At 52.7% G+C, this 25,682-nt stretch overlaps 6 protein-coding genes across 14 annotated transcripts; 3 read left to right on the plus strand and 3 right to left on the minus strand.

Moving 5' to 3' along the window:
* The first annotated feature begins 1,029 nt into the window (after positions 1-1,029).
* Positions 1,030-6,875, plus strand: LY6G6F (lymphocyte antigen 6 family member G6F). Of its 4 annotated transcripts, none has more exons than XM_033216638.1 (6): positions 1,030-1,485; positions 1,987-2,316; positions 2,470-2,663; positions 4,553-4,708; positions 4,878-4,944; positions 5,092-6,875. In XM_033216638.1, exons 1-6 carry the CDS (start codon positions 1,184-1,186, stop codon positions 5,114-5,116), a joined length of 1,074 nt encoding a protein of 357 aa, XP_033072529.1. In that variant the 5' UTR covers positions 1,030-1,183; the 3' UTR covers positions 5,117-6,875. The 4 variants fall into 4 exon arrangements, with proteins under 4 accessions (XP_033072529.1, XP_033072530.1, XP_033072531.1 ...); XM_033216639.1 differs by having other exon boundaries at positions 1,050-1,485; positions 2,400-2,663; XM_033216640.1 differs by having other exon boundaries at positions 1,378-1,499; positions 2,400-2,663.
* Positions 6,783-8,718, minus strand: LOC117086951 (lymphocyte antigen 6G6e-like). Of its 2 annotated transcripts, XM_033216646.1 has the most exons (3): positions 8,222-8,718; positions 7,106-7,231; positions 6,783-7,003 (listed from the first exon to the last, which is right to left on the minus strand). In XM_033216646.1, exons 1-3 carry the CDS (start codon positions 8,346-8,348, stop codon positions 6,783-6,785), a joined length of 474 nt encoding a protein of 157 aa, XP_033072537.1. In that variant the 5' UTR covers positions 8,349-8,718. The 2 variants fall into 2 exon arrangements, with proteins under 2 accessions (XP_033072537.1, XP_033072535.1); XM_033216644.1 differs by having other exon boundaries at positions 6,783-7,231.
* A 1,327-nt stretch (positions 8,719-10,045) lies between these two features.
* On the plus strand, positions 10,046-12,778 carry LY6G6D (lymphocyte antigen 6 family member G6D). Of its 2 annotated transcripts, none has more exons than XM_033216642.1 (3): positions 10,046-10,189; positions 10,281-10,403; positions 12,319-12,778. In XM_033216642.1, exons 1-3 carry the CDS (start codon positions 10,135-10,137, stop codon positions 12,723-12,725), a joined length of 585 nt encoding a protein of 194 aa, XP_033072533.1. In that variant the 5' UTR covers positions 10,046-10,134; the 3' UTR covers positions 12,726-12,778. The 2 variants fall into 2 exon arrangements, with proteins under 2 accessions (XP_033072533.1, XP_033072534.1); XM_033216643.1 differs by having other exon boundaries at positions 12,440-12,778.
* A 1,300-nt stretch (positions 12,779-14,078) lies between these two features.
* Positions 14,079-16,965, minus strand: LY6G6C (lymphocyte antigen 6 family member G6C). Its single transcript, XM_033216647.1, has 3 exons — positions 16,753-16,965; positions 15,222-15,332; positions 14,079-14,436 (listed from the first exon to the last, which is right to left on the minus strand). The coding sequence occupies exons 1-3, from the start codon at positions 16,802-16,804 to the stop codon at positions 14,222-14,224; spliced, it is 378 nt and encodes a 125-aa protein (XP_033072538.1). The 5' UTR covers positions 16,805-16,965; the 3' UTR covers positions 14,079-14,221.
* A 1,446-nt stretch (positions 16,966-18,411) lies between these two features.
* On the plus strand, positions 18,412-22,112 carry MPIG6B (megakaryocyte and platelet inhibitory receptor G6b). Of its 3 annotated transcripts, none has more exons than XM_033216652.1 (6): positions 18,412-18,568; positions 18,763-19,110; positions 19,276-19,366; positions 19,723-19,763; positions 19,882-19,980; positions 20,113-22,112. In XM_033216652.1, exons 1-6 carry the CDS (start codon positions 18,508-18,510, stop codon positions 20,184-20,186), a joined length of 714 nt encoding a protein of 237 aa, XP_033072543.1. In that variant the 5' UTR covers positions 18,412-18,507; the 3' UTR covers positions 20,187-22,112. The 3 variants fall into 3 exon arrangements, with proteins under 3 accessions (XP_033072543.1, XP_033072542.1, XP_033072544.1); XM_033216651.1 differs by having other exon boundaries at positions 19,901-19,980; XM_033216653.1 differs by lacking the exon at positions 19,276-19,366.
* Positions 22,113-22,438: 326 nt separating this feature from the next.
* On the minus strand, positions 22,439-25,668 carry DDAH2 (dimethylarginine dimethylaminohydrolase 2). 2 transcript variants are annotated; one of them, XM_033216648.1, is made up of 7 exons: positions 25,458-25,668; positions 24,273-24,633; positions 24,053-24,152; positions 23,854-23,927; positions 23,575-23,694; positions 22,943-23,092; positions 22,439-22,757 (listed from the first exon to the last, which is right to left on the minus strand). In XM_033216648.1, exons 2-7 carry the CDS (start codon positions 24,567-24,569, stop codon positions 22,641-22,643), a joined length of 858 nt encoding a protein of 285 aa, XP_033072539.1. In that variant the 5' UTR covers positions 24,570-24,633; positions 25,458-25,668; the 3' UTR covers positions 22,439-22,640. The 2 variants fall into 2 exon arrangements, with proteins under 2 accessions (XP_033072539.1, XP_033072540.1); XM_033216649.1 differs by lacking the exon at positions 25,458-25,668 and adding an exon at positions 25,092-25,388.
* Between the last annotated feature and the right edge of the window lie 14 nt (positions 25,669-25,682).

The raw sequence follows: 25,682 nt of genomic DNA on the forward strand, positions 1-25,682 counted from the left end.
TCAATCGATTCTCCTGCCTCAGCCTCCTGAGTAGCTGGGACTATAGGCATCCGCCACCACACCCAGCTAATTTTTGTATTTTTAATAGAGATGGGGTTTCACCATGTTGGCCAGGATAGTCTCGATCTCTTGACCTCGTGATCGGCCTGCCTCAGCCTCCAAAAGTGCTGGGATTACAGGCATGAGCCACCGTGTCTGGCCTTTATTTTTAGTGTTGGGGTCTTGCTCTGTTGCCCAACCTCAAACTTCTGGCTTCAATCGACCCTCCCACCTTGGCCTCCAAAAGTATTAGGATTATAGACATGAGCCACCATGCCTGGCCAGGCTTCTTTTACTCTCATTATGTTGTGAGATTCAACCTTGTTGCAAATCACTGGGTTTGTTCATTCTCATTGCTGTCCAGTGTTCTACTGTGTTAATATACCACCATTTATCCATAATATAGTTGTACTTCACATAGTTTTTGGTATGTATGGAATATTTCATCAAAATAATTTTTTAAAATAAATAAATTACACATTAAAACTATAATAACTGCATGGAGATCTGCCTTAGGAGTTTTTGCCATTCAGAAGGATGAATCAGCCCGTTAGCCTTCTCCTTGAGTAATAACTTAATATACTCATCAGGGGTTCAGGAGAGGTCTGGGGTATGCCAGACAACCACAGGGAAAGTCATTCCAAATCATTTACTGGACACTGACTGGATATATAGTCTTGTGCTGGGTTCTGTGGAGGACCAATGTGAAAACTCAGTTTCTTCACTCACAGCTGACATTTCTTTTTTTTTCTTTTTCTTTTTTTTTTTTTTGAGATGAAGTCTCGCTGTCTCGCTCTGTCTCCCAGGCTGGAGTGCAGTAGCACGATCTCGGCTCACTGCAACCTCTGCCTCCTGGGTTCAAGCGATTCTGGTGCCTCTCAGCCTCCTGAGTAGCTGGAATTACAGGCATATGTCACCATGCCCAGCTAATTTTTGTATTTTTTGTAGAGACAGGGTTTCACCATGTTGGCCAGGCTGGTCTCGAACTCCTGACCTCAAGTGATCCACCCAACTCATGGCTGACATTTCTTAGGAGTGGAAGAGACCTCAGAATGTACTTCCAGACTGACAGGAGCTAGACAGGCAGGACCACTTCCCTGCATAGTTTTTTGCATGGAAAGTCTTTACTGGAGTCCCTTAGCTGATGTGGAATCAGAAGAGCAAAAAGGTCATCTTCAGAGTGGCCTGGGCTGTGTCCTTTTCTCTCCAGGACAGAAAAGTGGTAGTCACTTTTTCCCTAGTAGACATGCTGCTGGACTTTATCGCCCCAGCATTCCCATCCCCTCCAGAGGCCCTTGTCACTCCAGACCAGCAAGTGTGGGCCTTTATCTGGACTCTGCTTCCTCCTTGGGAACACCAGGTCTTGGAGCAAGAGAACTTGGCAGGCTTTCCCCATGGCAGTCTTATTCCTCCTCCTGTTCCTATGTGGAACTCCCCAGGCTGCAGGTAAGGGGCAAGAGGTAGGTGATTCCTTAGCTGTTTCCAAGGTTGGGGAGGGACTGCTGCTCTTTCTCCTAGGAGCCTGGCAAAGGCATCTGACTCAAGAAGATAGAATTACCCCAACTGACCTCCTCCTGCCTCTGACACTAGGGAAGACCCAGGGGCAACGAAGATCCAGGTTATGCAGTTTCCTTTATAAAATAAGAAGAATGAGTAAATGCTTTCAGAAAAGTTGAAATGAGTAGAAGAGAGGTGGGCATTTGCCAACTCTTTCAGCCCTTTCCCTCTTGCTCTCAGACCCCCTCACTGTCTGGGGGAGAGACAAGGAAAGCCCATACCCTATTCTCTCCACCTGTCTTATTTTTGTAGCTGTCACTTGAGAAAGGTGGTCACCAGCCAGGCCCGTGCTGGGGGACCCCAGAAGGGGAAGAAGTCAGGGTTGAAGATCAAATGGGGGGTTGTTGATCTGATGGAGGTCTCTGGCCTCATACAACCTTCTTCCCACAGACAACATCCAGGCCATCTATGTGGCCTTGGGGGAGGCAATGGAACTGCCATGTCCCTCACCACCCACTCTACATGGGGACGAACACCTGTCATGGTTCCGCAGCCCTGCAGCAGGCTCCTTCACCACCCTGGTAGCCCAAGTCCAAGTGGGCAGGCCAGCCCCAGACCCTGGAAAACCAGGAAGGGAATCCAGGCTCCGACTGCTGGGGAACTATTCTTTGTGGCTGGAGGGATCCAAGGAGGACGATGCCGGGCGGTACTGGTGCGCTGTGCTAGGTCAGCACCACAACTACCAGAACTGGAGGGTGTACGACGTCTTGGTGCTCAAAGGTGAGTGGGGGCATGCAGACCAGGGGCTACTGTGGGCCAGGAAGTTTAGGTGAAGAACTGAGGGGTCCCTCTCTCCCCCACAGGATCCCAGTTATCTGCAAGGGCTGCAGATGGATCCCCCTGCAATGTCCTCCTGTGCTCTGTGGTCCCCAGCAGACGCATGGACGCTGTGACCTGGCAGGAAGGGAAGGGTCCTGTGAGGGGCCGTGTTCAGTCCTTCTGGGGCAGTGAGGCTGCCCTACTCTTGGTGTGTCCTGGGGAGGGGCTTTCTGAGCACAGGAGCCGAAGACCAAGAATCATCCGCTGCCTCATGACTCACAACAAAGGGGTCAGCTTTAGTCTGGCAGGTAAACTGAGGGAGGAGACGGAAAGGGATGTTCTTTCACCTCAGCCTCCCAAGTAGCTGGAATTACAGGCGCCCGCCACCATGCACGGATAATTTTTTGTACTTTTAGTAGAGACGAGATTTCACCATTTTGGCCAGGCTGGTCTCAACCTCCTGACCTCTAGTGATCTGCCCACCTTGGTTTCCCAAAGTACTGAGATTATAGGTGTGAGCCACCGCGCCTGGCTCTAATTCTTAAACTTTTTGTAGAGACAGGGTCTCGCTATGTTGCCCAGTTTGGTCTCAAACTACTAGCCTAAAATGATCTTCCTATCTTGGTCTCCCAAAGTGCTGGGGTTACAGGCATGAACCACCGCACCTGGCTATTTTTTCTTGAAAGGGTGAATTACTATAAAGGGTGTGAGGGGAAAGTGTGGTTATAGCTGGTGGTCTACTCTGTAGTTGGCTGCCCATGTGTGAGCAGGGAGCATTGCCATTCTCTATTTTTTATTTTATTTTATTTTGTTTATTATTATTATTAGGCCAGGCGTGGTGGCTCAAGCCTGTAATCCCAGCACTTTGGGAGGCCGAAGCAGGTGGATCACTTGAAGTCGGGAGTTCGAGACCAGCCTGACCAAAATGGAGAAACTCCATCTCTACTAAGAATACAAAATTAGCCAGGTGTGGTGGCACATGCCTGTAACCCCAGCTACTCGGGAGGCTGAGGCAGGAGAATCACTTGAACCTGGGAGGTGGAGGGTGCAGTGAGCCAAGATCACACCATTGCACTCCAGCCTAGGCAACAAGAGCAAAACTTAAAAAAAAAAAAAATTGTATTTTTAGTAGAGACAGGGTTTCACCATGTTGGCCAGGATTGTCTTGATCTCTTGACCTCATGATCTGCCCGCCTTGGTCTCCCAAAGTGTTAGGATTACAGGTGTGAGCCACCATGCTTGGCCTTTTTTTTTTTTTGAGATGGAGTCTTGTTCTGTTGCCCAGGCTGGAATGCAGTGGCGCGATCTTGGCTTACTGCAACCTCTGCCTCCTGGGTTCAAGCTGTTCTCCCATCTCAGCCTCCTGAGTAGCTGGGACTACAGGTGCCTGCCACCATGTCCAGCTAACTTTTGTATGTGTGTGTGTGTGTTGTGTGTGTGTGTGTGTTTTGAGACTGAGTCTCTCTCTGTCACCAGGCTGGAGTGGAGTGGCACAATTCTAGCTCACTGCAACCTCTGACTCCCTGGTTCAAGTGATTCTCCTGCCTCAGCCTCCCGAGCAGCTACAATTACAGGCATACGCCACCATGTCCAGCTAATTTTTGTATTCTTAGTAGAGCCAGGGTTTCACCATGTTGGCCAGGATGGTCTTGATCTGACATGTGATCCGCCCGCCTTGGCCTCCCAAAGTGCTGGGATTACAGGCGTGAGCCACAGCGCCCGGTCTCTTTTTTGTGTTTTTAGTAGAGATGGAGTTTCACCATGTTGGTCAGGCTAGTCTCGACCTTTTGACCTCAGGTGATCCACCCATCTCGGCCTCCCAAAGTGCTGGGATTACAGGTGTGAGCCACTGCGTGTGGCCCCAATTTTTATATTTTTAGTAGAGATGGGGTTTCATCATGTTGACCAGGCTGGCCTTGAACTCCTGACCTCAAGTGGTCTGCTTGCCTTGGCCTCCTAAAGTGCTGGGATTACAGGTGTGAGCCACTGTGACTGGCCGCCGTCCTCTGTTTATAGGTCAGGGTGAGAGGCCTGGAAAGGGGCAGAGTAGGGTGGAGGATATTGGGGGCAGGGAAACTTACAAAGTCTTCTGTTGGAAGAGCCCACCAGACTGTGGAGGGGAGGCCTCTCTTTGGGGCACAGGGACAGGCCCCCTCACTGCCTCCTTCCCATCCCTCTGGTCTGGCTCTTACTACAGCCTCCATGGATGCTTCTCCTGCCCTCTGTGCCCCTTCCATGGGCTGGGACATGCCTTGGATTCTGATGCTGCTGCTCACAATAGGCCAGGGAGTCATCATCCTGGCCCTCAGCATTGTGCTCTGGAGGCAGAGGATCTGTGGGGCTCCAGGCAGAGGTGAGTCCCTCCCTCCCAGGGGGAAGAAGAGGGCACGTGGGTGGGAGGCAAAGGGCTAGGCTCGCACCCTGCCTCTGTACTCCACCTCCTCTAGGGGAGGGGCAAGGAACTCAGCTCTAAGTTGTCTGCTGACTTCTCTTCTGTATCCCTGATGGCTCCTTCTCCCCAGCTGCCTCGATTCCTCAGTTCAAACCCGAAATCCAGGTCTATGAGAACATCCATTTGGCCCGTCTCGGGTGAGGAACAGCTAGGGAACAGAGGCTTAAATCCCGGGGGACTGGGGATGGGAGAGGCAACACGGGTTGGGTTGGGGAGGGGCCCTTGTTCCTGAGGACATGAAAAGTAGAGGTATCCTTAATCCGTCTCTCTGGAAAATCCCACAGCCCACCTGCCCACAAGACCAGGTGATTTTGGTGACATCTGCTGGGAAGTGTGACCTGCTGTTTCACTGGCCATCTAGTACCTGGAGTATTCCTCGACAACCTTGGCAAGGGGGGCGGGACTGCAAGTTCGACTTCACCGTCCAGCTGGCGTCCAGCAGCCACCAAGCTGTGTATGGGGAGGGGTGGGGGACTGAAGGAAAGGAGGAGCATTATTCTGTGATGTCACCTACAAAAAGGTTTGGTCTCCTGTCTTGTAGCAGCCAGTGGAGGGATGACCCTGAGCCCGTAGTACTGTGGGGTTGAGGGGAGCCTGAGGTTGCTGGTGGGGGCAAGGAGGATGGGTGTGAGCAGGGAGGAGACAGGAATCTGGAGACTTGAGCAATGGTGGGGAATCCCCCACCATTGCTCAAGAGAGAGATGGACAGAGAGAAAAAAATAGAAGCACAAAGTGGGAGGATGGAGTGACAGAGAAAATGGACTCAACCCATCTCTAAATTAAGCCAGACCCCCACTACCCAGTGTGTCATCCTCACAAAGAAGAGAGGGAACAAGCACCTTTAATCAACCCCAGACTTCCTCACATGCAAGGGGAGGGAACTGAGTAGGATAGAGATGCCTGTGCTCGGCTCCAACCCGGGGCCCCTCCTTATCCTTCCTTATCCTAGGCACACACTCTTCCCTGTGGCGCTCTACCCGGGCATTTAGAGCATGTGAGCAGCTATCGCCACTCTGGCACTTCCTCCCTACTGCCCTGGGGTCACACCCTATTTCCCGGGGGCAGAGGGAGTGTCTACTTGGGCTGGCAGGCCCAGTGGGGGTGTATTATTTATTGGGCCGGGGCCATGCTGGGATGTTTGTGAATCATGGGCGAGTCTGGGCTGGTGAAGCGAGGGAGGGTATTGATGCTCCCAACTTGGCCATTCCTCAGTCTCAAGCAGAAATGAGCTGAGCTCCAGCCACACCCTCACAAGCAGCTCCACTGGGTCCCCTTTTGTGTCTCTGCTCAAGCTTGGGCCTTACTGGAGAAAAGCTTTCTCAGAAGTCTCACCTAATGCCTTCAGGCTGCAGGGGCTTAAACTAAGCCATTGGCAGGATAAAGGAAGCATATGACACAGATGGAGAATGAGGGGAGTGCTGTGGTCCATGTTCCAGCTCCAGCCCAACCCACCAAGCAGCTATAGTTCACTCTTAGAGCTCACACACACACACACACACACACACACACACACTGCAGTATCTGCAGTATTACTGTACTCCTAGATAGACCTTTTATTAAAGGTACTCTTCATAGTCCCCCAAGCCCTCCATCCTGAGTTCCCAACCTACCACATTAGTCTTTCCTACCAAGACTCTCCTCCTTACCATACCTGATGCCGCTTTGATCCCCTTGCCTGAGATCCACAGTGTCATCAAAATGCCTGCCTTGCCAGTGACCTGGGCTGACAGGGGGCATCAGCAATGGGCATCTAGAAAAGACAAAAGACACAGAATAGGTGTTCTTTATGAGGTTGGACTGTGGGCAGGTGCCTCCCCAGGCCTTGTGAGGGGTCTGTGAGGGGGTCTCCTGAGAGATCTGGGGTCTCTGTACAAAATTAGGTTGTCGGGCATGTCTCAAAGTGTCTGTGCAGGTGTTTCCAGGGCCGTGGTGATGGCAGCGGAATCCTGGGTTGGGGGCTGCAGATCCACAGAAGCTAGTGAAGGAGGTGTCCTCTCCTGGCGAAGCTGGCCACGAGGAGGGGCAGGGAGGCAAGGAGGCTGGTGAGCTGCTGTGGGGAAGCGGCCATGTTGCACAGGTCCTGGTAGCAGCAGTGGTGCCACAGAATGTAGGAGCGCAGCCAGTAGGTGGCATGGCTCGGCAGAGGGCACTGGGCCCTTGGGAGGCAGCCTTTTCGCTCGATGATCTCACTCTGATCTGTGGGATGAAGGAGGCATGCTGAGGCGGGGGCCGCAGGAAAGGCGGGATGGATGGAGGTAGGAAGCTGCCTGGTGAAGGGCCATTGGACCAGAGTCCTACCTGAGGTGCCAGTACTTATGCTGCAAGCTTCATCGTCCTGACACTTGGTGGGAACAGGGTAGCAGGGTTTGGCCAAGCTGCAGGTGTAACAGCGGAGCCTTCCCCGGGCAGGGGACATGGTGAGATCTGTTGAGGCAGCAGAGATTAGGAGAGCAGGAGAGGCAAACCCTCCCTGTGGGGCAGGCAGAGGCTAGATCCGGAGAGGGATCTCAGAGAGAGGTGACACACAAAGCAGAGAGAGGAAAGCTGTGGAACAAGGGAGGAAAGCAGACAGAAGTAGAAAAAGTGACCGGGCGCAGTGGCTCACGCCTGTAATCCCAGCACTTTGGGAGGCCGAGGTGGGCGGATCATGAGGTCAGAAGATCAAGACCATCCTGGTTAACATGGTGAAACTAAAAATACAAAAAATTAACCAGGCATGGTGGCACGTGCCTCTAGTCCCAGCTACTCGCTAGGCTGAGGCAGGATAATCGCTTGAACCCGGGTAACTGAGGTTGCAGTGAGCCGAGATCATGCCACTGCACTCCAGCCTGGGTGACAGAACAAGACTCCGTCTCAAAAAAAAAAAAAAAAAAAAGAGAGACACAGAGAAGGGAGGGGAGACCATGCAGGAAAAGAAACAGAGATGGAAGCAAGAGCAGTATAGGGATTGAGAGATGAGCAGACATGAACAGAAGCCATGAGAATCAGACGCCAACATAAAAAGAGTGAGACAAAAAGCCAGACCCAGCAGCAGGGAAGTAGAAGCAGTCAGTGAAAAAGTTAAGTAAATGGCAGCAGAGACAGATAGGAAAATAGAAATTGACATTGACCAAAGGGCCCAGCACAGAAGCAAGAGGTGAAATAAGGGATAGGGGAGACACGGGTGGGTCAAAGATGCAGCAAGGAGGAGACAGTTATTCTCAAATGCTTTTGAAATTAAACTCTTCCTTTCCCACCTCATCAGGCTGGCCTTCCCAGTGGCTGGTCTCCCTGAAGTCCCCCACTCCCCCAGCTCTCTTCTTGGCCTCTTCCAGCACTCCCACCCCTCTCCTCCCCAGCCCTCAGGTTCCTCCACATGCCCTTGTCCCCGCCCCCAGCCCCCTGACCGCTGAAGGTTCCCCAGTTCACCCTTACCCAGTGCACCACAGAGGAACAGGACACAGAGGAAGATGCTGGAGGTGCCCATGGCCAAAGGCAGGGTCAGGAATTGGGGAGAGGTGATGTGCGTCCTGAGATCCCGGGATTTGTAAAGTTGGAACATTTGAGCAAGACAGGGAGGAACCAGTAAACAAACACACCTAGGGAGTGAATCTGGGGGGCGGAACCGTGACCAGATTCACCAGCCTGACCCAAAGGCAGTGGGGGCCCCCAGCCTGCCCCTGCTAGGAGTCTGCCCTTGCCTGGAGGATCTCCTCTGCTCTCTCAGCGTGTTGTCTCTGTAACTTAGCTTCCTCTTCTGCTCCTGAGTTGTGTCTGTCGCCTTCCCTCCTACTCCTCTCCCTCCCTCCCCATGTCTCAAGCTGCTCCCTGGCTCTCTTAGCTTCTCTCCGTCTTTGTTTTCTCTGTCTTTCCCCCTCAGTGCTTTCATGTCCTTCAAGGTCACCCTCCTAAACAACCCTGGCATGGATCTGTTTGAGTTTAGAATCAACAATACCCCCCCCACACCCACCCACACGCACACACAAAGCCCAGCTGTATAAGGGCGGACCCCACCCAGCTTCAGATCCCTTTGATTCCCCCAAGCTTCAACATTCCTACCCCATAATTATCCTTGACAGCTTTACTACCTTGGAGGAAAGAAATAATCATGGGGGCCGGGCGCGGTGGCTCAAGCCTGTAATCCCAGCACTTTGGGAGGCTGAGACGGGCGGATCACGAGGTCAGGAGATCGAGACCATCCTGGCTAACACGGTGAAACCCCATCTCTACTAAAAAAACACAAAAAACTAGCCGGGCGAGGTGGTGGGCGCCTGTAGTCCCAGCTACTCGGGAGGCTGAGGCAGGAGAATGGCGTAAACTCGGGAGGCGGAGCTTGCAGTGAGTTGAGATCCGGCCACTGCGCTCCAGCCTGGGCGACAGAGCGAGACTCCGTCTCAAAAAAAAAAAAAAAAGAAATAATCATGGGTGGGGCTGGAGGGCCAGCCGGATGAGCTTGCACTGGGGAGAAATCACTACAAAGGAAGGCATGGATAGAATTTGGGGTAGGGGGGTGGTGATAGAACCTGGAAGACTGGGGTTGAAGAAATTGGGAAGGAGGAAGGCCCATCTGGGGAATCAGAGCCAGCATGTACCAGGAGGAGTAAGACTAGGAACAGGGAGTGAAGATACGGGAGACACAGGTGCCCAGGAGAGCAGCTCTTTTAAAAAACATTGATCTCAGGACCTCTTTACACTTTTCAAAGTTGCTTAAGACTCTGAAGAGCTTTTCTTTATGAGGTTATATCAATATTTACTATATTAAAAATTAAAACAGATCATTTAAAGTAGGTATTGATTTATTTAAACAATAAAAATAATAAATTATTGCATGCTAACAAAATATGGTTTTGTGAAAAATAACTATTATTTCCCCACAGCACAGTGAGAAGCTGAGCATTGCTTTACATTTTTGTGAATCTAATGTCAGGCTTCGTGGGAGATGCCTGGGTTTTCCTATCTGCTTCTGCATTCAGTCTGTTGGGATATGTTGTTTTCATTGAAGTCCAGTATATGAAGAAAATCTGATCTTACACAGATAGTTGCAAAAGGAAGACCCTCAAGGACCCTGTGAAAGGGTATCAGGGATCCCCAGGGGTTCTTCTTGGTCCCCAGTTTCAGGACTGCTGCTGGGGATAAAGGAGTTTGAGGACTCCAGAGGATGCTGAGGGCATGCCGTGGGGCCCCTCCCTGTCCCCACTGGGGCCCCTGGTGCCTGCTGGGGGAGACTCTTTCCTCTTTTTTTATAGCCCTATAAAGCTCAAGGCAAGGGGGATATAAGGCAGGTAGAGTCGGGCTAGGGGAGGGGGGTGGGCGGGAGGTAGAGGCGGTCCTGACACGGGCAGACTGCGATGAAACTCCAGTTTGTTGGGATCTTGCTCAGCTCCCTGCTAGGGGCTGCCTTGGGTAAGGAGGCAGCCAGCTAGCCTCTCACACAGGCCTTCTGCCAGCCAGCTCCACCGAGGGCCCAGGTCCAGCGCCTCTTTTCTCCTGCCAGGAAACCGAATGCGGTGCTACAACTGTCGTGGAAGCCCCAGCAGTTCTTGCAAAGAAGCCGTGACCACCTGTGGTGAGGGCAGACCCCAGCCAGGCCTGGAACAGATCAAGCTACCTGGAAACCGTGAGTCCTCCGTTTCTCCCTCTTCTCACAGCCTTTCCCTGCCTCCAGCCCAACGTCAATCCTTCTGGCTTCCAGAACCCTCCAGGCTCAGTCTGGCTCTGGGCAGATGGTGCGGCTGTCAGAGGAGAGCAGTCTGTACCCCTTCTGGCTGCTGGCACAGGGCCCCTGAGAGGCCCACAGTCCTTGTGCCCCCACCTCCCCACCTCCTTACTCTCCCAAAAGAATCTCATAGGCCCATCAGCTCACAGGTGAAGAGCTCTGGCCCTGAAAGGCCAAAGTTAAAACCAAACTTCAAATGGCATTAGTCAAGGACCAGGGAGGGGGGTGTGTGTGTGTGTCTGTGTGTCTGTGTCTGTGTGTGTGTACATGTTCTTAATATTTAATTTTAACGTAATTTTGGATTGACAGAAAAGTTGCAGAAATACTCAACTTTTCCTAATGCTGACATCTTACATAACCATGGTACAATTATCAAAATCACAAAATAATGTTGATATAATACTACTAACTAATCTACAGACTTTATTTGATTTAGCAGGATCCTACGTTGCATTTAGCTCTCGTGTCTTCTTTGTCTCCTCTGATCTGTGCCAGTTCTGTTTTTGTCTTTCATGACCCTGACATATTTGAAGAGCCCTGATAAAGTATTTTGTACCTAGAGTTTACAAAATCACTTTTAGGGCCAGTGCAGTGACTCACACCTGTAATCCCAGCACTTCAGGAGGCCAAGGTGGGAGGACCACTTGAGCCCAGGAGTTGAGACCAGTCTGAGCAACATAGGGAGACCCTGTCTCTACAAAAAAAAAGAAAAAAAAAAAAAAGATTAAAAAATTAGCTGGGCGTGGTGGCACATGCTTGTAATCCTAGATACTCAGGGGGCTGAAGAGGGAAGATTGCTTGAGCCTGGGAGGTTGAAGCTACAATGAGCCATGATCATGCCACTATACTCCAGCCTGGGGAACAAAATGAGACCCTGTCTCAAAGAAAAATAAACAAAAATCATTTTTAGGCTGGGCTCAGTGGCTCACACTTGTAATCCCAGCACTTTGGGAGGCTCAGGCAGAAGAGTCACCTGAGGTCAGGAGTTTTCGGTAGAGATGGGGTTTCACTGTGTTAGCCAGGATGGTCTCGATCTCCTGACCTCATGATCCACCCGCCTCGGCCTCCCAAAGTGCTGGGATTACAGGCGTGAGCCACCACACCCGGCCAAAAAATGTTTTTAAAAAATTAGCCAGGCATGGTGGCACACACCTGTAATCTCAGCTTCCTGGGAGGCTGAGGCAACAGGATTACTTGAGCCCAGGAGTTTGAGGCTATAGTGAGCTGTGATTGCACCACCACACTCCAGCCTGAGTGACAGAGCAAGACCTTTTCTCTAAAAATAAATAAAATCATTTTTAGATTTTTAAAAAAATTTACATGCCGGATGCAGTGGCTCACGCCTGTAATCCCAGCACTTTGGGAGGCCAAGGCAGGTGGATAACCTGAGGTCCGGAGTTTGAGACCAGCCTGACCAACATGGAAAAACCCTGTCTCTACTAAAAATACAAAATTAGCCAGGTGTGGTGGTGCATGCCTGTAATCCCAGCTACTCAGGAACCTGAGGCAGGATAATTGCTTGAACCCAAGAGTTGGAGGTTGCGGTGAGCTGAGATTGCACCATTGCACTCCAACTGGGCAACAAGAGTGAAACTCCATCTCAAAAAAAAAAAAAAAAAAATTTACATATACTTGATATACTAAAAATTATTTTATAGAATGTCCCTCAATTTATATTTATCTGATATTTGCCATGATGAGATTGAGGTCATGCATTTTAAGCAAGAATATTGCAGAAGTGATGTTGTGTCCTTCTCACTGCATCACATCAGGAGTTTACAATGTCAATGCATTAACTTTGATCACTTGGTTTCAGGGAGGTGTTTTTTGAGGGGGCTGAAAATCCCTTTGGGCTCCTTGAAATCACATCTGCTCTGCCCCAGAAGGCAAGTCCTGAAGCCAGGAGTCCAACACCCCAGTTTCATTCTCTCTCTCAGCCCCAGTGACCTTGATTCACCAACATCCAGCCTGCGTCGCAGCCCACCATTGCAATCAAGTGGAGACAGAGTCGGTGGGAGACGTGACTTATCCAGCCCACAGGAACTGCTACCTGGGAGACCTGTGCAACAGCGCCGTGGCAAGCCCCGTGGCCCCTGCATGCATTTTGGCTGCAGCAGCTACCGCCCTGACCTGTCTCTTACCAGGACTGTGGAGCGGGTAGTGGGAGTAGGAGTAGAGAAAGGAGCAAGGGAGCAAGGGAACAAGGGACATCCGAACATCTAGTGTGAGAAGACAGGCATCCTTCTGTGAGTCATTAAAATCTATGCACCACTCTACAGCTGACTGGAAAATTGCAGCTATCTTTGGTTGATGGGAGGACTTAAAGGGTAATATGGGGCATCCAGGTTCTAGTTTGGGGGTTACCAAGCAACAGCGGGCTTAATTACAGTGGTGCACTCCTTAACCAACTAAACCCCAAAGGACAATGGCTTCTCTGCCTTCTGTGGCTCCTGGATCCTGTTGCTAGGTTGAATCTTTTTTTTTTTTTTTTTTGAGAGGGAGTCTGGCTCTGTCGCCCAGGCTGGAGGTCAGTGGCGGATCTCAGCTCACTGCAAGCTCCGCCTCCCGGGTTTATGCCATTCTCCTGCCTCAGCCTCCCAAGTAGCTGGGACTACAGGCGCCAGCCACCTCGCCCGGCTAGCTTTTTGTATTTTTTAGTAGAGACAGGGTTTCACCGTGTTAGCCAGGATGGTCTCGAACTCCTGACCTTGTGATCCGCCCGTCTCGGCCTCCCAAAGTGCTGGGATTACAGGCTTGAGCCACCGCACCCGGCCGGTTGAATCTTCCTTAGCAATGAGATTCACTGAGTGGGGTTGCCAGGGTTTTGTGAGCCTGAGTCTGGGTTTGCTCCCCTTTCTCCCATTTGCAACTTGGCTCCCAATAAGACTATTTTGAATTGAGAAAAGAAATGTAAAAACTGTGATCGGTAAAAACTGCTTGGTGCCCTACTTACTAACCAGGCCAGGTGAGGCCTCTGACTCTAACCTGAGAGAAACTGAAGAAACAGGGTCTCCGGCTCCATCCCCATGTGCCTCTCCTATCCTTTCTGGAGAGCCCTCAAGCCAGGCTGCACCTTCTTCTTGGCAATACATCAGGGGTGTGGCCTAAATTTGGGATATGAGTTGTTGTGTGCCACCTGGAGACACTGGAAGAGAGGATGAAGACCTGAAAAACCTGTTTCTCCATTTTCCCTAGCCCAGCCTCTCAGGGAACCTCCCTGAAGGATTCCTGTGTAAGGGTGGGAGATTGAGAGTATTATTTCCTGGGAGGTGACCTGACCCTTAGGTCTTCTGATAATAAAAAGACATTTATTACTCAAAACGGAAAGAGGTCATGGGGGATGGGGTACGTATGGGAGCCTATACAGCGAGGTCATCAGGTCCTTGTGGGAGCCTTCACTGGGGACAAGACAGAAGCCCCATTTCAGACCCAGATCCCAATCTCTTCTCAAGAAGGGGACAGTAGAGTGTAGGAAGCAAAGTGGAGAGCCCTTCTACGAGCTAATGGGGAGGCCCTGGAAGGAAGTGGGAAGGGACCCGGAAAAAGCAGTGAAGGGTGTGAGGTGGGAAGGATGGATGAGGAGACCTCTTGGAACAGTGTTTAATTAAAGAAATGGGAGCTAGGGAGAGACCATTCTGTAAAACCAGGGGATATGGAGACACAGGGTGAGAGGCTCAGGCCAAGGCAGGTGGGAGGAGGGGCAGCCAATGGAATGAGTCTCAGTGCAGCAGCCAGAGGCCAAGGCCAGCCAAGGAGGTAAGGAAGACAAGGCCCAGGGCGGGAGTGGGCCGGGGGCCTGCACTGTTGCAGTTGTCCTTGTTGCAGCAGGTGGTGTTATATGTCAGGCCCAGCTTGCGGTTGGTTTGGTTGAAGGCCTCCTGACAGGGCTCTTCTGGTGTGCCACAGCGCAGATTGGAGAAAACCCACATCTTACCTAGGAGTGGCAATGGGCAGGGAATCAGCTAGGATGGGCACCTGGCATGCCTGTGTCCACCTCCCCACCCCATCCACCCACCTAGGCTTCCTTCCCTCCCAACTCTGTCCCTGGCCCTCCCCTTCTCTTTTCTCAGTCTGATCTTCCTCCTGCATGTCCTTACCCACCACTCCCCCAGTCCTGGTTCTATCACTTGCTGGCCATAAGGCCTTGGACCTGTTACTCTCTCTCTCTCTCTTTTTTTTTTTTTTTCAAGACAGAGTCTTATTCTCACCCAGGCTGGAGTGCAGTGGTGCCATCTCAGCTCACTGCAACCTCCGCCTCCCGAGTTCAAGCAATTCTCCTGCCTCAGATTCCCGAGTAGCTGGGATTACAGGCACCCACCACCATGCCTGGCTAATTTTTGTATTTTTAGTAGAAATGGGGTTTCACCATGTTGGCCAGGCTGGTCTTGAACTCCTGACCTCAAGTGATCCACCTGCTTTGGCTTCCCAAAGTACTGGGATTACAGGCATGAGCCACCATGCCCGGTTGTGTTACTGTCTCTTTTTGAGGCCGTTTTCTCTAATATAATAATAGCAACCACATCACAGGGTTGTCGTAAACACTAATTGAAAAAAAGACATGCAAAGACATAGAATGTTGCACACAATCATCTTTGGCCAAATATTATCATTGCTATAATCTTCTGCTTCTCTGTCTCAGTCTTAGCCCCGTTTGGGCCTCAATCCTGGCCATAGAGTCTCCCACCTCCCTGCTCTCCCCACTAAGGAAGGGGATGTTACCAAGGTATGCATGTGTTGTCAGGCATTGCTGTCCTGGCTCCAGGCGGCAGGACTGCCGGTCCACACAGCCCAGCACAGGGACCTTGTAGCAGGAGTGACAGCGAATGTCAGCTGGGAAGACACAAGTCAGGCTGAGGAGGTCTCTGACTTACCTGCGGATAAGCTGAGCTGGGGGCGGGGGTGGAGGGTGGAGAAGAGCCCATCACGTAGGTGCTCCCCAACCTGTTTGGCTGTTTGGTCTAGTAAGCACAGAGCAGGTGAGTGATGCAGGGAAAATGGAAAGTAGGCGGCAGGTAAGGGTAGAGTTGTTGCTTTGTGAAAGACCCACGCCCTACATATCTTCCTTCACTCCACCCCGTTTGGAGATGAGTCAAGAGGGACAGAGCTATGAACAAAAACATGGGGCTGGAGATAGATGGAATGTGAGGAAGATACCATGGGGAAAGAATGTGGGTGGTGAAGGAGGAGATGGAAACTTAAAAGAAGAAGAAATAATAAAAATGAAAATCATGACAGTTACAACACTGTCAGAAATATCTTGGAACTTGAGGTTGGCGAGAAAGCCATTTGTGGCCAGCTTTAGCAATTTACAATTTACTCTTCACCTCCTGGAGCCGGCAAGAGTGTGGGAAGAGGAACCAGACCTGAATAGAATCCTCTCACCCCAGTAGCTCTTCAGCAGAAAGGAATGATACCTGAGAGACAGATCACCAGATTCCATCTTAGAACCTTATCAAAACGGAGAGGGTGGATACAGAAGGCGGCACCCCAAAGTTCCTGCTTCAGTTAATTCAAGGTTTGGGCAGGCAAGTTTGGTGACGCAGGGTCCAAGGGTGGAGGAGCCTGGTAAGTGCACCTCAGTGAAATCCACCTCACCCTGGAGGTGAGTGGCCCAGGTGTCCCCTCTTCAGAAGGTTCACGAAAATGCTCTATCTCCATGGAGGCTCTTAGATGTCACTGCAACCATCTAGAAAGCTTGTATCCCTGGTAGGGGAGTGGGTATGCAACCCAGGAGGGGAGTAGGGGGTATCTAGGAAAGGCCATGGCTGAGGGACTGAACATCTGAGTCCCTGATAGAGTAGATGGGGAGGGTGGGCTACAAAAGGAGCCTGGGACTGGATGCCTAGGTCTTTGAGAGGACACCTTACTGAGCACAGCAGATAGAGGAGAAGACAGGTAAGCTAGATTCTGGAGAGCTGCATATTGAAGTGGGGCTGATTGGGGAACTGGATACCAGAGTTTCCAAAGAGGGGACACCTTGGAGTGGGGAACAGGGGACCCAGAGCCCTGGCAGGTGAGAGAAATGGGTCTGTCTTGGAGGTGGGGAGGATGGATGGAGACCTGGCACTTTGAGAAACAGAGCAAGGAGGCTGTCATAGGGAAGCCTGGTCTTGGTGGCACAGGAGAGCTGAGCCAGTTGGGGCTGGGGGTGTTGGGATCCCGAGTGGTGGGTAGGGCAGGGAAGTGGCTAGAGCAGGGTGTAAAGGTCCTGACCAGGCAAACCAGGTCCTTGGGGCCCCCAGGTGCTCACCTGAGACCCAGCAGAGCAGAGCAGACAGGGTGAGCAGCAGAAGGGCTTTCATGGCGAGGGTCCTGAGAATGGTGGCAACCACAGCAGCTGATAAAGTAGATTTTCAAGGATCCAGCTCTGGGAGTTGAGTGGCCTTTTTGGAACTTATAAACCCAAAGGCTCCTCCCTTCACTGCCTCTGATAGCCCCTCCCTTCCCACTTACTACACAGCTGACCAGAGAAAAGACAAGGCGTGGGGAGGCACTGAGCAGGACAGAGTGGGAAGTAGGGATGGGAGAGAGGGATGGGGGAGGGCAGGTGCCACTAGTGGCCAATGCCATTGTGGTTCTTGGTTTCAGGCCAAGATGCCCTTCCTGGCCCCCAGCTAACGTCCTGCTGCTGAGTCCTCTGCAGGAGCATCATCAAAGGCCTCTGTGATTTACAGTGTCCACGGTGGTAGCTTCTGCTGGTTCCTGGGAAATGGACAAAAGGATGAGGCCCAAATTAGTTGCTGAATTTGGGTCCCTGGGTCCCTGCTGGACATTGATAGGGACATGCTGGTGGAAATTGGGGATGGAATAGGTCAAATTAATCTCCATTCAGGCCCCACTCGGTCTTTCCAATGCCTGCTCAGCCATCAGTGACTCATTGATGGCTTCTGTGATGCCATAGCAGCAGAGGCAGGGGCTGGGGCTACTCATCTAGGGGAGCCACCACAGGTCTGCTAAGTAGGGACTGCCTCAGGCTCCCATGAAGGTTCTCAGGACGTCACCTCGGCTCCACTTGCACTTGGTGTGGCCTTGTTGCTCCAGTCCAGCAGCAGCAATTGTCCTAGGTGTGGCTGTGTGCACCTGCTCCAAAGCACCTCCCCAATCAAAACCTGCCAACTTGGGCAGGGCACCAAGGCAGGAGGAACAGCATGGGCACAGAGAGTTGAGGTAGAAGCTAAAATAAGAATACAAATAGTAGGCTGGGGGTGGTGGCTCACGCCAGCAATCTCAGCACTTTGGGAGGCCGAGGTGGGTGGATCACAACGTCAAGAGATCAAGACCATCCTGGCCAACATGGTGAAACCCCGTCTCTACTAAAAATACAAAAATTAGTCGGATGTGGTGGCGTGCGCCTGTAGTTCCAGCTACTCGGGAGGCTGAGGCAGGAGAATCACTTGAATCCAGGAGGCAGAGATTGCAGTGAGTCGAGATTGCACTCCAGCCTGGCAACAGAGCAAGACTCTGTCTCAAAAAAAAAAAGAATAGAAATAGTAATAATAATGGCAAGTACTTACATAGTGATCCTATGTATTCTAAGCAGTTTACATGCATTACTTTATTTCGTTATCACAATACCCTACAAAATAGGGATTTTTGTTGTTGTTGTTGTTGTTGTTTTTGAGACAGGGTCTGGCTGGCTCTGTCGCCCAGGCTGGAGTGCAATGGCCTGATCACCGTTCACAGCAACCTGGACCTCCTGAGCTCAAGCGATCCTCCCTCCTCAGCCTCCTAAGTAGCTGGAATTACAGGCGCGCCTGAAAAGTTAAGCAGGCAAAAGCATTTGTGTAAATGGCCCGAGCACACATTTTAAGTGAGCACCATCTGAGGACTCTGAGTTTGCCTGCGAGGATTCCCAAAGGGATCTGGGCAGTTGGTGGCCCCGCCCCCTCTCTTATCGGAGCCCCCCAGCCCCTCCGTTCTCCTCACCCCCAACTTCCCTCCGGTCCCCCGCAACCCGCCCCACGCCGCTGATTCGCTGGCAGCTTCTCCTCACCACATCCCAACCATGGCTGTGTTTCTGCAGCTGCTACCGCTGCTGCTCTCGAGGGCCCAAGGGAACCAAGGGGGTAAGCGATCCCTGGGAGAGTTGTGATAGATGCAGAGGGGCTGAAGCAAGAAAGGGGCCGCCTAGTAGGGTGGGTTGTGTGTAGGAAGATCCAGGATGGCTGGAGTGCAAAAGAGAGAAGAGAAAGAGGAGACGGGATGGGGGGTCGTCTTGCCCTATGGACCGGCCCTAACCACAGCCTCCGGCCTCTCCTAGCTTCTCTGGACGGCCGCCCTGGGGACCGGGTGAATCTCTCTTGCGTAGGAGTCTCTCACCCCATCCGCTGGGTCTGGGCGCCCAGCTTTCCGGCCTGCAAGGGCCTCTCCAAAGGACGCCGACCGATCCTGTGGGCCTCTTCGAGCGGGACCCCCACCGTGCCTCCCCTCCAGCCTTTTGTAGGCCGCCTTCGCTCCCTGGACTCTAGTATCCGACGGCTGGAGCTCCTCTTGAGCGCTGGGGACTCGGGAACCTTTTTCTGCAAGGGCCGCCACGAGGACGAGAGCCGTACAGTGCTTCACGTGCTGGGGGACAGGACCTATTGCAAGGCTCCCGGGCCTACCCATGGTAGGTCCAGGCCTGTGCGCACAAGGGTACTTAACTCTGACACATACCCGGAGGAGGGAAGAGGACGGAAGAGGGCCTTGGCTGGGGGTTCTTGAGCGGGAGAGCTGGCTCTCTCTTGTCAAACCCCTGACCTCAGCATCCCTCACCCCCATGCCTTTCCCCCAGGGTCCGTGTATCCCCAGCTCCTGATCCCACTGCTGGGCGCTGGACTGGTGCTGGGACTGGGAGCTTTGGGCCTGGTCTGGTGGCTGCACAGGTGAGCAGGAGGGACCCGGCCAGGTTAAATGGGAGTGACTAGAGGTGGAAAGGGCAGGACCAGAACCTTCGCAAAACAAAGAGCTAGACCTAGAGCTCTGGTTCTGTCTTGGCGAAGAATGGGAGAGGTCAAAGGTGGGAGCGAGGCCGCTGGCTGTTGAGTAGAGCCCAGCCAGCGGAGATGAGCTGGAAGTGCAGCAGAGTCAGAGCCTGGGCTGGACTATCGGTGGGGGTAGAGTCTAAGTTGTTTCTGGTCTGAGCCTTCAAGTTGCTGGACTGTCCTTGGCGCGGCCTGAGTCCCAGGAGAACCAGTGAGACAAGACTGGTGGCTCTCAAAGACTCATATGTTCCTTACAGGCGCCTGCCCCGGCAACCGATTCAACCACTCCCTAGATTTGGTGAGACTAACTCCACCCCGTTTTCTTTCTCCTACACACCCACTCCCCACCCCTCAATTCCTGAGTCTGAGCCCTTGCTGGGAACAGACACGTTGGTCACCTTCTCTCCATCCTTCAGCTCTGTCCCCTCCACATAGCTCCACTTGTGAAAACCGAGCCCCAGAGGCCAGTAAAGGAGGAAGAGCCCAAGATTCCAGGGGACCTGGACCAGGAACCGGTAAGGGCATGGGGATGGGAAGGGGATGGCCAGAATCTCTGAGGAAAATGGACCAAAAAAAAAAAAAAAAAAGGCCTGAACCCCAAGGGAGACTGTGGAGACCATCTTGTCTTCCTCCCCTTCCTCCTCCAGAGCCTGCTCTATGCGGATCTGGACCATCTAGCCCTCAGCAGGCCCCGCCGGCTGTCCACAGTGGACCCTGCTGATGCCTCCACCATCTATGCAGTTGTAGTTTGAAGGGAAGCCCTTACTCCAAACCTCCCAAGCTAGGGGATCCCAGCTACCCATAATCCCTCTCCCCTCCTTGGTCCCTCACCTGGAAGAGGAAGGCACCATGGTATAGAAATAAGTGCTAGACTGGGAGTCGGGAGACCTGGGCTCTAGGCTGTCTCTGCCACTGATCTTACTCCTAAACTTAATCACATCTCTCCTATAACCTCCATGTCTCCCTCATCACCGGTGTCCTCTCTATATCCAATCAAGCCCTAGCTCCTATCTCATGACATCAAAAGTCCCAGACAGTTGCCTTATCTCTTCCCTTCCCTTCACAGTCAAGCTTTGGAACCAGGGGCATACACCTGTCTCTTCCATTTTCTTCTCCTTCACTTTATCCCCACTGCTCATCTGTTGAAATTGCTTATCTGCTCTCCATAAGATTGCCAGTAACGTCCTAATAGCCACACCCAGTAGACATTTTTAGCATTCATCTGGTTTGGTCTCTGATTACTCCATTCCTTTTTTTTTTTTTGAGATAGAGTCTTGCTCTGTTGCCCAGGCTGGAGTGCAGTGGTGCGGTCTTGGCTCACTGCAAGCTCCTCTTCCCGGGTTCACGCCATTCTCCTGCCTCTGCCTCCTGAGTAGCTGGGACTACAGGCACCTGCCAACACGCCCAGCTAATTTTTTATATTTTTGGTAGAGACAGGGTTTCACTGTGTTAGCCAGGATGGTCTTGATCTCCTGACCTCATGATCCGCCTGCCTCGGCCTCCCAAAGTGCTGGGATTACAGGTGTGAGCCACAGCGCCCAGCCTGATGACTCCCTTCTTTAAGCTCTATTTTACTTTGTTGCTGGTGTTTTCTTTTTGGACTCCTCTTCCTTGCTCCATATCCCTACGGTATTCCCCATCACTCTAGGTTTGTCTCTTTCTGTTCTTCTGGGACACTCTCATCCACAGTCAGTCCTCAGCTCCCACTTCTGCAAATGACACCCAGAACTCTGTCTGGCTCAGATCTCAGATTTGGGATTAACAAACTTCCCCTTAGACATTCTGCCTGACTGACCTCAAGCATTTTGCACTCCGAGTGTCAAACCCAACTCATGTCATCTCTGAAGCTGCTCACTTAATTCTCCTCTGCATTCTCTTTAACAACCCAGTTGCCCAACCCAGAAACTGGGAGTCACGCAGACCTCCTTCCTCTCTTACTCCCACACAGTGAGCCATAAAGTCCAGTCTTTCTATCTTAACATCACTGTCAAACCCACACTCTATTCCATGCCCAGCACTGCCAAGTGAATGTACTCTCCTCACTTCCTTCCTGGATTACCCATAGCCCCACCTCATCCTCCTACCCTTGCTTTCCTCCCTGAAGTCAGAGAGATGCTACTCAAGAGATAACTGCTTCTGACAGCCCTTATTACAGAACTGAAGTACTCTCCTTAGCTTCAGCTCTGTGCCCACATGCCTTGGCTTTGGATATAACATACTACAGCACTTTGTCCACTCTCCAGGCTTATGTCTGTCACTCCACATGCACATCTTAGAAAATGTCAGCCGTAAGAGAATTCTCCCTAGCCCCAAAATGTCTTTGCCCAGTGCAATTCCTTCTTTCTGTAGTACCGCTTTCCCTCCTCCACACTACCTGCCTGGCTAATTCTTATTTATCCTCAGTTCAAGTGTGGCCTTCTCTGGGAAGCTGACCCTCCTTGCCCACCCCTTGTATATACTTTGATGCCCTAGGGCACACCCCCTTTATTTCCCTCATAGAAACAGCCTTCTGTAAATTGTTCCATCACATCACAACCTGTATTTCAATTTGTAAGAAATTTGCATGTACTGTGAGCTCCCCACCATCAGGAACTGACTCTTTTGATATCATTACTAAGCCTCAGTAAATGAATGAATGAAAAATGAATGTCCCTGGAAGTGTCATTTCTTTTTCTTTATCAAATAGGGGGTGGACTGGTAATCTACCAGTCTCTGAATCATCTGACTGTTAGATAAAATCAGTGAGCAATCCATCCGTACACTCTTTTTTCTGCCCTGGACACACTTCCCATGATAGAAATTCTGTTTTGTCCATCTTTTGCGCAAGTTCCTATGACATGGTTGGGCAATGACTTGGTAAGTACCTAACAAGTTTTTTGAATGAGAGGCCTTCTTCCCTGCACTGACCCCAACCTCAGGTTTCAGCCCTGCCTTATCCCTTTGCCCCAGTAAGACACCAGTCACAGCCCAGTCTAAAAGGTCAATTCTATTTTATTGGTTCTGAGAGGGAGGACTCACCCAGTGGACCCTATCCTTTTCCCTACACTCTGCCCTCCCCCCATATTGAGATTCTCTCCCAACTACTGCCTACTCAGCATTCTCTATCTAACCCTCCTTCCCCTTCTACTCCCTATACTATCCTACCCCTGGCCAGCAGTACCCCAAGGCCAGGCCCTCAGCTGTGGGGGCGTGTGCTGAGCACTAAGCAGAGGGAGCTGAGCCCGGCGCCAGCCTTCTCCAGTTCTGAGCAGGACACAGGTACCAGGGTGACATCAGAGAGCTTCTGCAGTGCCTGCACAGGGAGGACATGGAGTGGGGAGAGGGTAGTGAGACCTCAGGCTGAGCCAGGCCACTCTTCCAGCCAGCTCAGAGTGGCCCCACCCAGGATTCTAGAGAAGGTACCCTTCCTCTCACTAGGAAAGCCTGAAACTCCTTTCTCTGTTGGTGCTTGGCGTTGGAGTTCCTGCCCTCCCTCACCTCCTGGCTGTTGGGCAGATCCCCACCTCCACGGTGCAGGAGGAAAGGGGGCACACCAGGCAACCCAGGACGAAGAAAGAGACAGTCAGCAGCTGCGTCATCTGGGAGGGTCAGGGAAGCATATGGGTGATCAGTCAGCACTGCCATTGCCTGGAGGAAAAAGGAAGTGTTGCAGTCTCAGAACCTCTCCACAGCTGAGTCCGCCTGCTCAACCACCACTAAAGGCTAAGGAAAGACTGACATTTGTGCATAATAATGACAGCAAGCACATAGAGCTTACTGTATGTCAGACACTAAGTACTTTAGTTACCTTTGCTAATTTCCACCTTGGAATCACATGCAGTTATTTTCAACCCCCTACCTTCCCCAGCCCCTCCCCTTATCTGTCCTATCCATCCTTAGAGTAACAGTTTAGGTGCCACCTTTGGGGTTTCCTGAAACTCCGGAAGAGCAAATTAATCACCCCGTTCCTAGTCCCGCTGTTGTAACTTCTTATTTACTCGTGTGTTCTTTCATATAAGATGGACAGCCCAATGAGGGCAGGGGTTGGGGCTAATTTCCTAAGCCTCCCAGCTCCCTGCCTCCCGGGCCCAGAACCGCGCCCACTTTCGTTGGCCCCGCCTCCTCCTCACCCGGACAGCCTTTTGGGCAGCTTCGCTGCTGCCTGCCACAACAGTGCGAGGTCCCCCCATGCCGCAGAGACCACGCAGGTGTGAGGGACCCGAGACTGGCACAGTGGAGACGGCGAAGTCCTAGGGAGAGCGAGGGGAGATATTCAGGGGCGCAGGAGGGGTGATGGGATATCCTCAAACATAGGCTGCTCTGTGCCTCTCATTTCCTCAGTGGGCTCTCAGGCCCTTCCGACCCCCACCTGCACCCCGCTCCCTCCCTAGGCGGGTCCCGCTCCGCACCCGGAACGTGTCTGCCACGATCTCAGCTCCTCGGTGATTGGTCCATTTGGAGAGGCCTACGAAAAACTCCCGGCCTGAGTCCGGGAGGCCGCGGAGGTTTGAGGGCGGGAATGAGTTGGAAACAAGGCTCGAGACGGCCGAGTCTCCCAAACTCTACTTCCCTGTGCCAAGACCCAGGGGTGCCGCCCACCAGCCTCACCGGTGAAGAGAACGTCAGTGCCATCCAGCGTCGCGTTCTCGTCTCCTATTTCCACAATTCGGAGCCCCAGGTCTTGCAGGGCTTTGCGGACTCCATCGACCTTAGGATAGGAGAAGAGGGCACGGAGCTGTGACACCCCCGTCCCCAATTCTTCCCCAAAGCCTCGACATCCAGCTCCTCCTGCCCTTCCCTCATACTACACACTCGCCGTGGCGCTCACCTCTGGCCTACGAGCGGGGCTCCAGGGTCGCGTGATTAGGGCCGTGTCCCCTTGGATCACGGCCGTGTCGCCAAGCAGCGGTCCCAGCGGCAACGACTCCTCAGGTGGCAGTTCTAGCAGCTGTAGCCCTAGTCGCTGCCTCAGTTTACCTCCCAGCACCCCGTGCTCCCTTTGGGCTTTGGCCAGATCCAGAGCCGGAAGGCCAGCCCCCGCATCTTCCCCCGACGCCAGGCTCTCTGGGACTCCCCGGATCAGGGCATGGGAGCAGCGGCCCAGCCCCTCCCCCGGCGTCCCCATCCCATCCACACAGAAGCCCCCTCCAACCGCTCGAATTTCTTAGTTTTCTTGTTTCTTCACCTGTCTGGGAGAAGAAACAGAAAAGGAGGAGACAGAGAAAGACACATGCAGACAAGGGCGTTGGGGGTGGTTAAGAGCGCCCAGGTCTTCCTCCTGCCATCTCTGGGCGTCCCTCCCACTCCGCCCCACCCCCTTCAGACCTTCTGCTCCTATCGACCCCACTCTACCCAGCACCCTCAGGGGTCAAATTCTTTAAGAGGAGCCTGAGGAACAAGGCTAGGGTGTCTAATCTCCAAAACACCTGTTGCCCCTGCTCGGGGGCTTCGTGAGGTCCCTGTCGGGCGCCCCTCTTGGCAGCCACTAGGATGCGCTCACTCCCCAAAAATGCAGCAGCCCCGCCCCCTTAACCCTCAGCTGCTCGCTACGGTAGGGACTTGAAGTCCGGCCCGGGACCCACAGGGGTTATGGGACAGAAGGTGAAAGCTGGAGAGTCAAGGGCTGGGGGATGGAAGTCTTGAATACCCGAAAGAGAAGAGAAAAAGGTGGGTAGGAAGGGAGGAGTTCCAGCCTAAGGAGTTAAGCATCCTCTCTCCGCCCTGGCCGGTCACGCTGCCCCTAGCAAGACCTAGTATAAACCGGACTGAGTCCCAAAGGACTGGGAGAGGTCTAAAACGAAATGCGAGGGGCGGGGAAACAGGGGGCGTGGTTCCGGGGCGCTGGCGCTACTCCCGGCTCCAGGACGGGGTTCCCAGTCTGTGTCCCAAAGTCCACCCCGCCTAGCTCCGCGCCCAAATGCCGGCTCCCCATACTCTGTCCGGTGCAGGCATGGGCCCGGCACCCCCAAACTCCGGCCCCCATACGGTTCAGGGTCCCCCACCCAAGACTCACCTCCAGCGGCCACCCCCACTCCTGTCGCGCTGTGATCTCGGCTGGGGCCCCACCCCCCGAGGACAGAGTTGGTGGAGAAGGGAGTCCCCGTCTTCAAGCCTCAGGGACTGGGAGCTCTGGCTTTTAGGGGGTCCTTGGGTAGGCGAGCTCATATACTACGATGGGGCGGGGGCGCGACGGTCTGGCGGCTCCGGGGCATTGTCTAAGCGGGACGGGGCGGGGCTT

The sequence above is a fragment of the Trachypithecus francoisi genome, unplaced genomic scaffold (genome assembly GCF_009764315.1).
Source record: "Trachypithecus francoisi isolate TF-2019V2 unplaced genomic scaffold, Tfra_2.0 Lachesis_group10, whole genome shotgun sequence".
Lineage (NCBI taxonomy): Eukaryota > Metazoa > Chordata > Mammalia > Primates > Cercopithecidae > Trachypithecus > Trachypithecus francoisi.

Coding starts and splice junctions, on each gene's coding strand:
- LY6G6C (XM_033216647.1), bottom strand. CDS start 16,804: ATGAAAGCCCTTCTGCTGCTCACCCTGTCTGCTCTGCTCTGCTGGGTC. Junction 15,333..16,752: donor TCTGCTCTGCTGGGTCTCAG/GTGAGCACCTGG, acceptor GTGTCTTCCCAG/CTGACATTCGCTGTCACTCC. Junction 14,437..15,221: donor GACAACACATGCATACCTTG/GTAACATCCCCT, acceptor TGCCACTCCTAG/GTAAGATGTGGGTTTTCTCC.
- DDAH2 (XM_033216648.1), bottom strand. CDS start 24,569: ATGGGGACGCCGGGGGAGGGGCTGGGCCGCTGCTCCCATGCCCTGATC. Junction 23,928..24,052: donor CACTGACGTTCTCTTCACCG/GTGAGGCTGGTG, acceptor TCCCGGACTCAG/GCCGGGAGTTTTTCGTAGGC. Junction 23,093..23,574: donor CTGCCCAAAAGGCTGTCCGG/GTGAGGAGGAGG, acceptor TTTTTCCTCCAG/GCAATGGCAGTGCTGACTGA.
- MPIG6B (XM_033216651.1), top strand. CDS start 18,508: ATGGCTGTGTTTCTGCAGCTGCTACCGCTGCTGCTCTCGAGGGCCCAA. Junction 19,764..19,900: donor TCAACCACTCCCTAGATTTG/GTGAGACTAACT, acceptor CCCTCCACATAG/CTCCACTTGTGAAAACCGAG. Junction 19,981..20,112: donor GGGACCTGGACCAGGAACCG/GTAAGGGCATGG, acceptor TTCCTCCTCCAG/AGCCTGCTCTATGCGGATCT.
- LY6G6D (XM_033216642.1), top strand. CDS start 10,135: ATGAAACTCCAGTTTGTTGGGATCTTGCTCAGCTCCCTGCTAGGGGCT. Junction 10,190..10,280: donor CCTGCTAGGGGCTGCCTTGG/GTAAGGAGGCAG, acceptor TTCTCCTGCCAG/GAAACCGAATGCGGTGCTAC. Junction 10,404..12,318: donor GATCAAGCTACCTGGAAACC/GTGAGTCCTCCG, acceptor ACTTGGTTTCAG/GGAGGTGTTTTTTGAGGGGG.
- LOC117086951 (XM_033216644.1), bottom strand. CDS start 8,348: ATGTTCCAACTTTACAAATCCCGGGATCTCAGGACGCACATCACCTCT. Junction 7,232..8,221: donor GTTCCTCTGTGGTGCACTGG/GTAAGGGTGAAC, acceptor CTGCCTCAACAG/ATCTCACCATGTCCCCTGCC.
- LY6G6F (XM_033216638.1), top strand. CDS start 1,184: ATGTGGAATCAGAAGAGCAAAAAGGTCATCTTCAGAGTGGCCTGGGCT. Junction 1,486..1,986: donor TGGAACTCCCCAGGCTGCAG/GTAAGGGGCAAG, acceptor TTCTTCCCACAG/ACAACATCCAGGCCATCTAT. Junction 2,664..4,552: donor GGTCAGCTTTAGTCTGGCAG/GTAAACTGAGGG, acceptor CTCTTACTACAG/CCTCCATGGATGCTTCTCCT.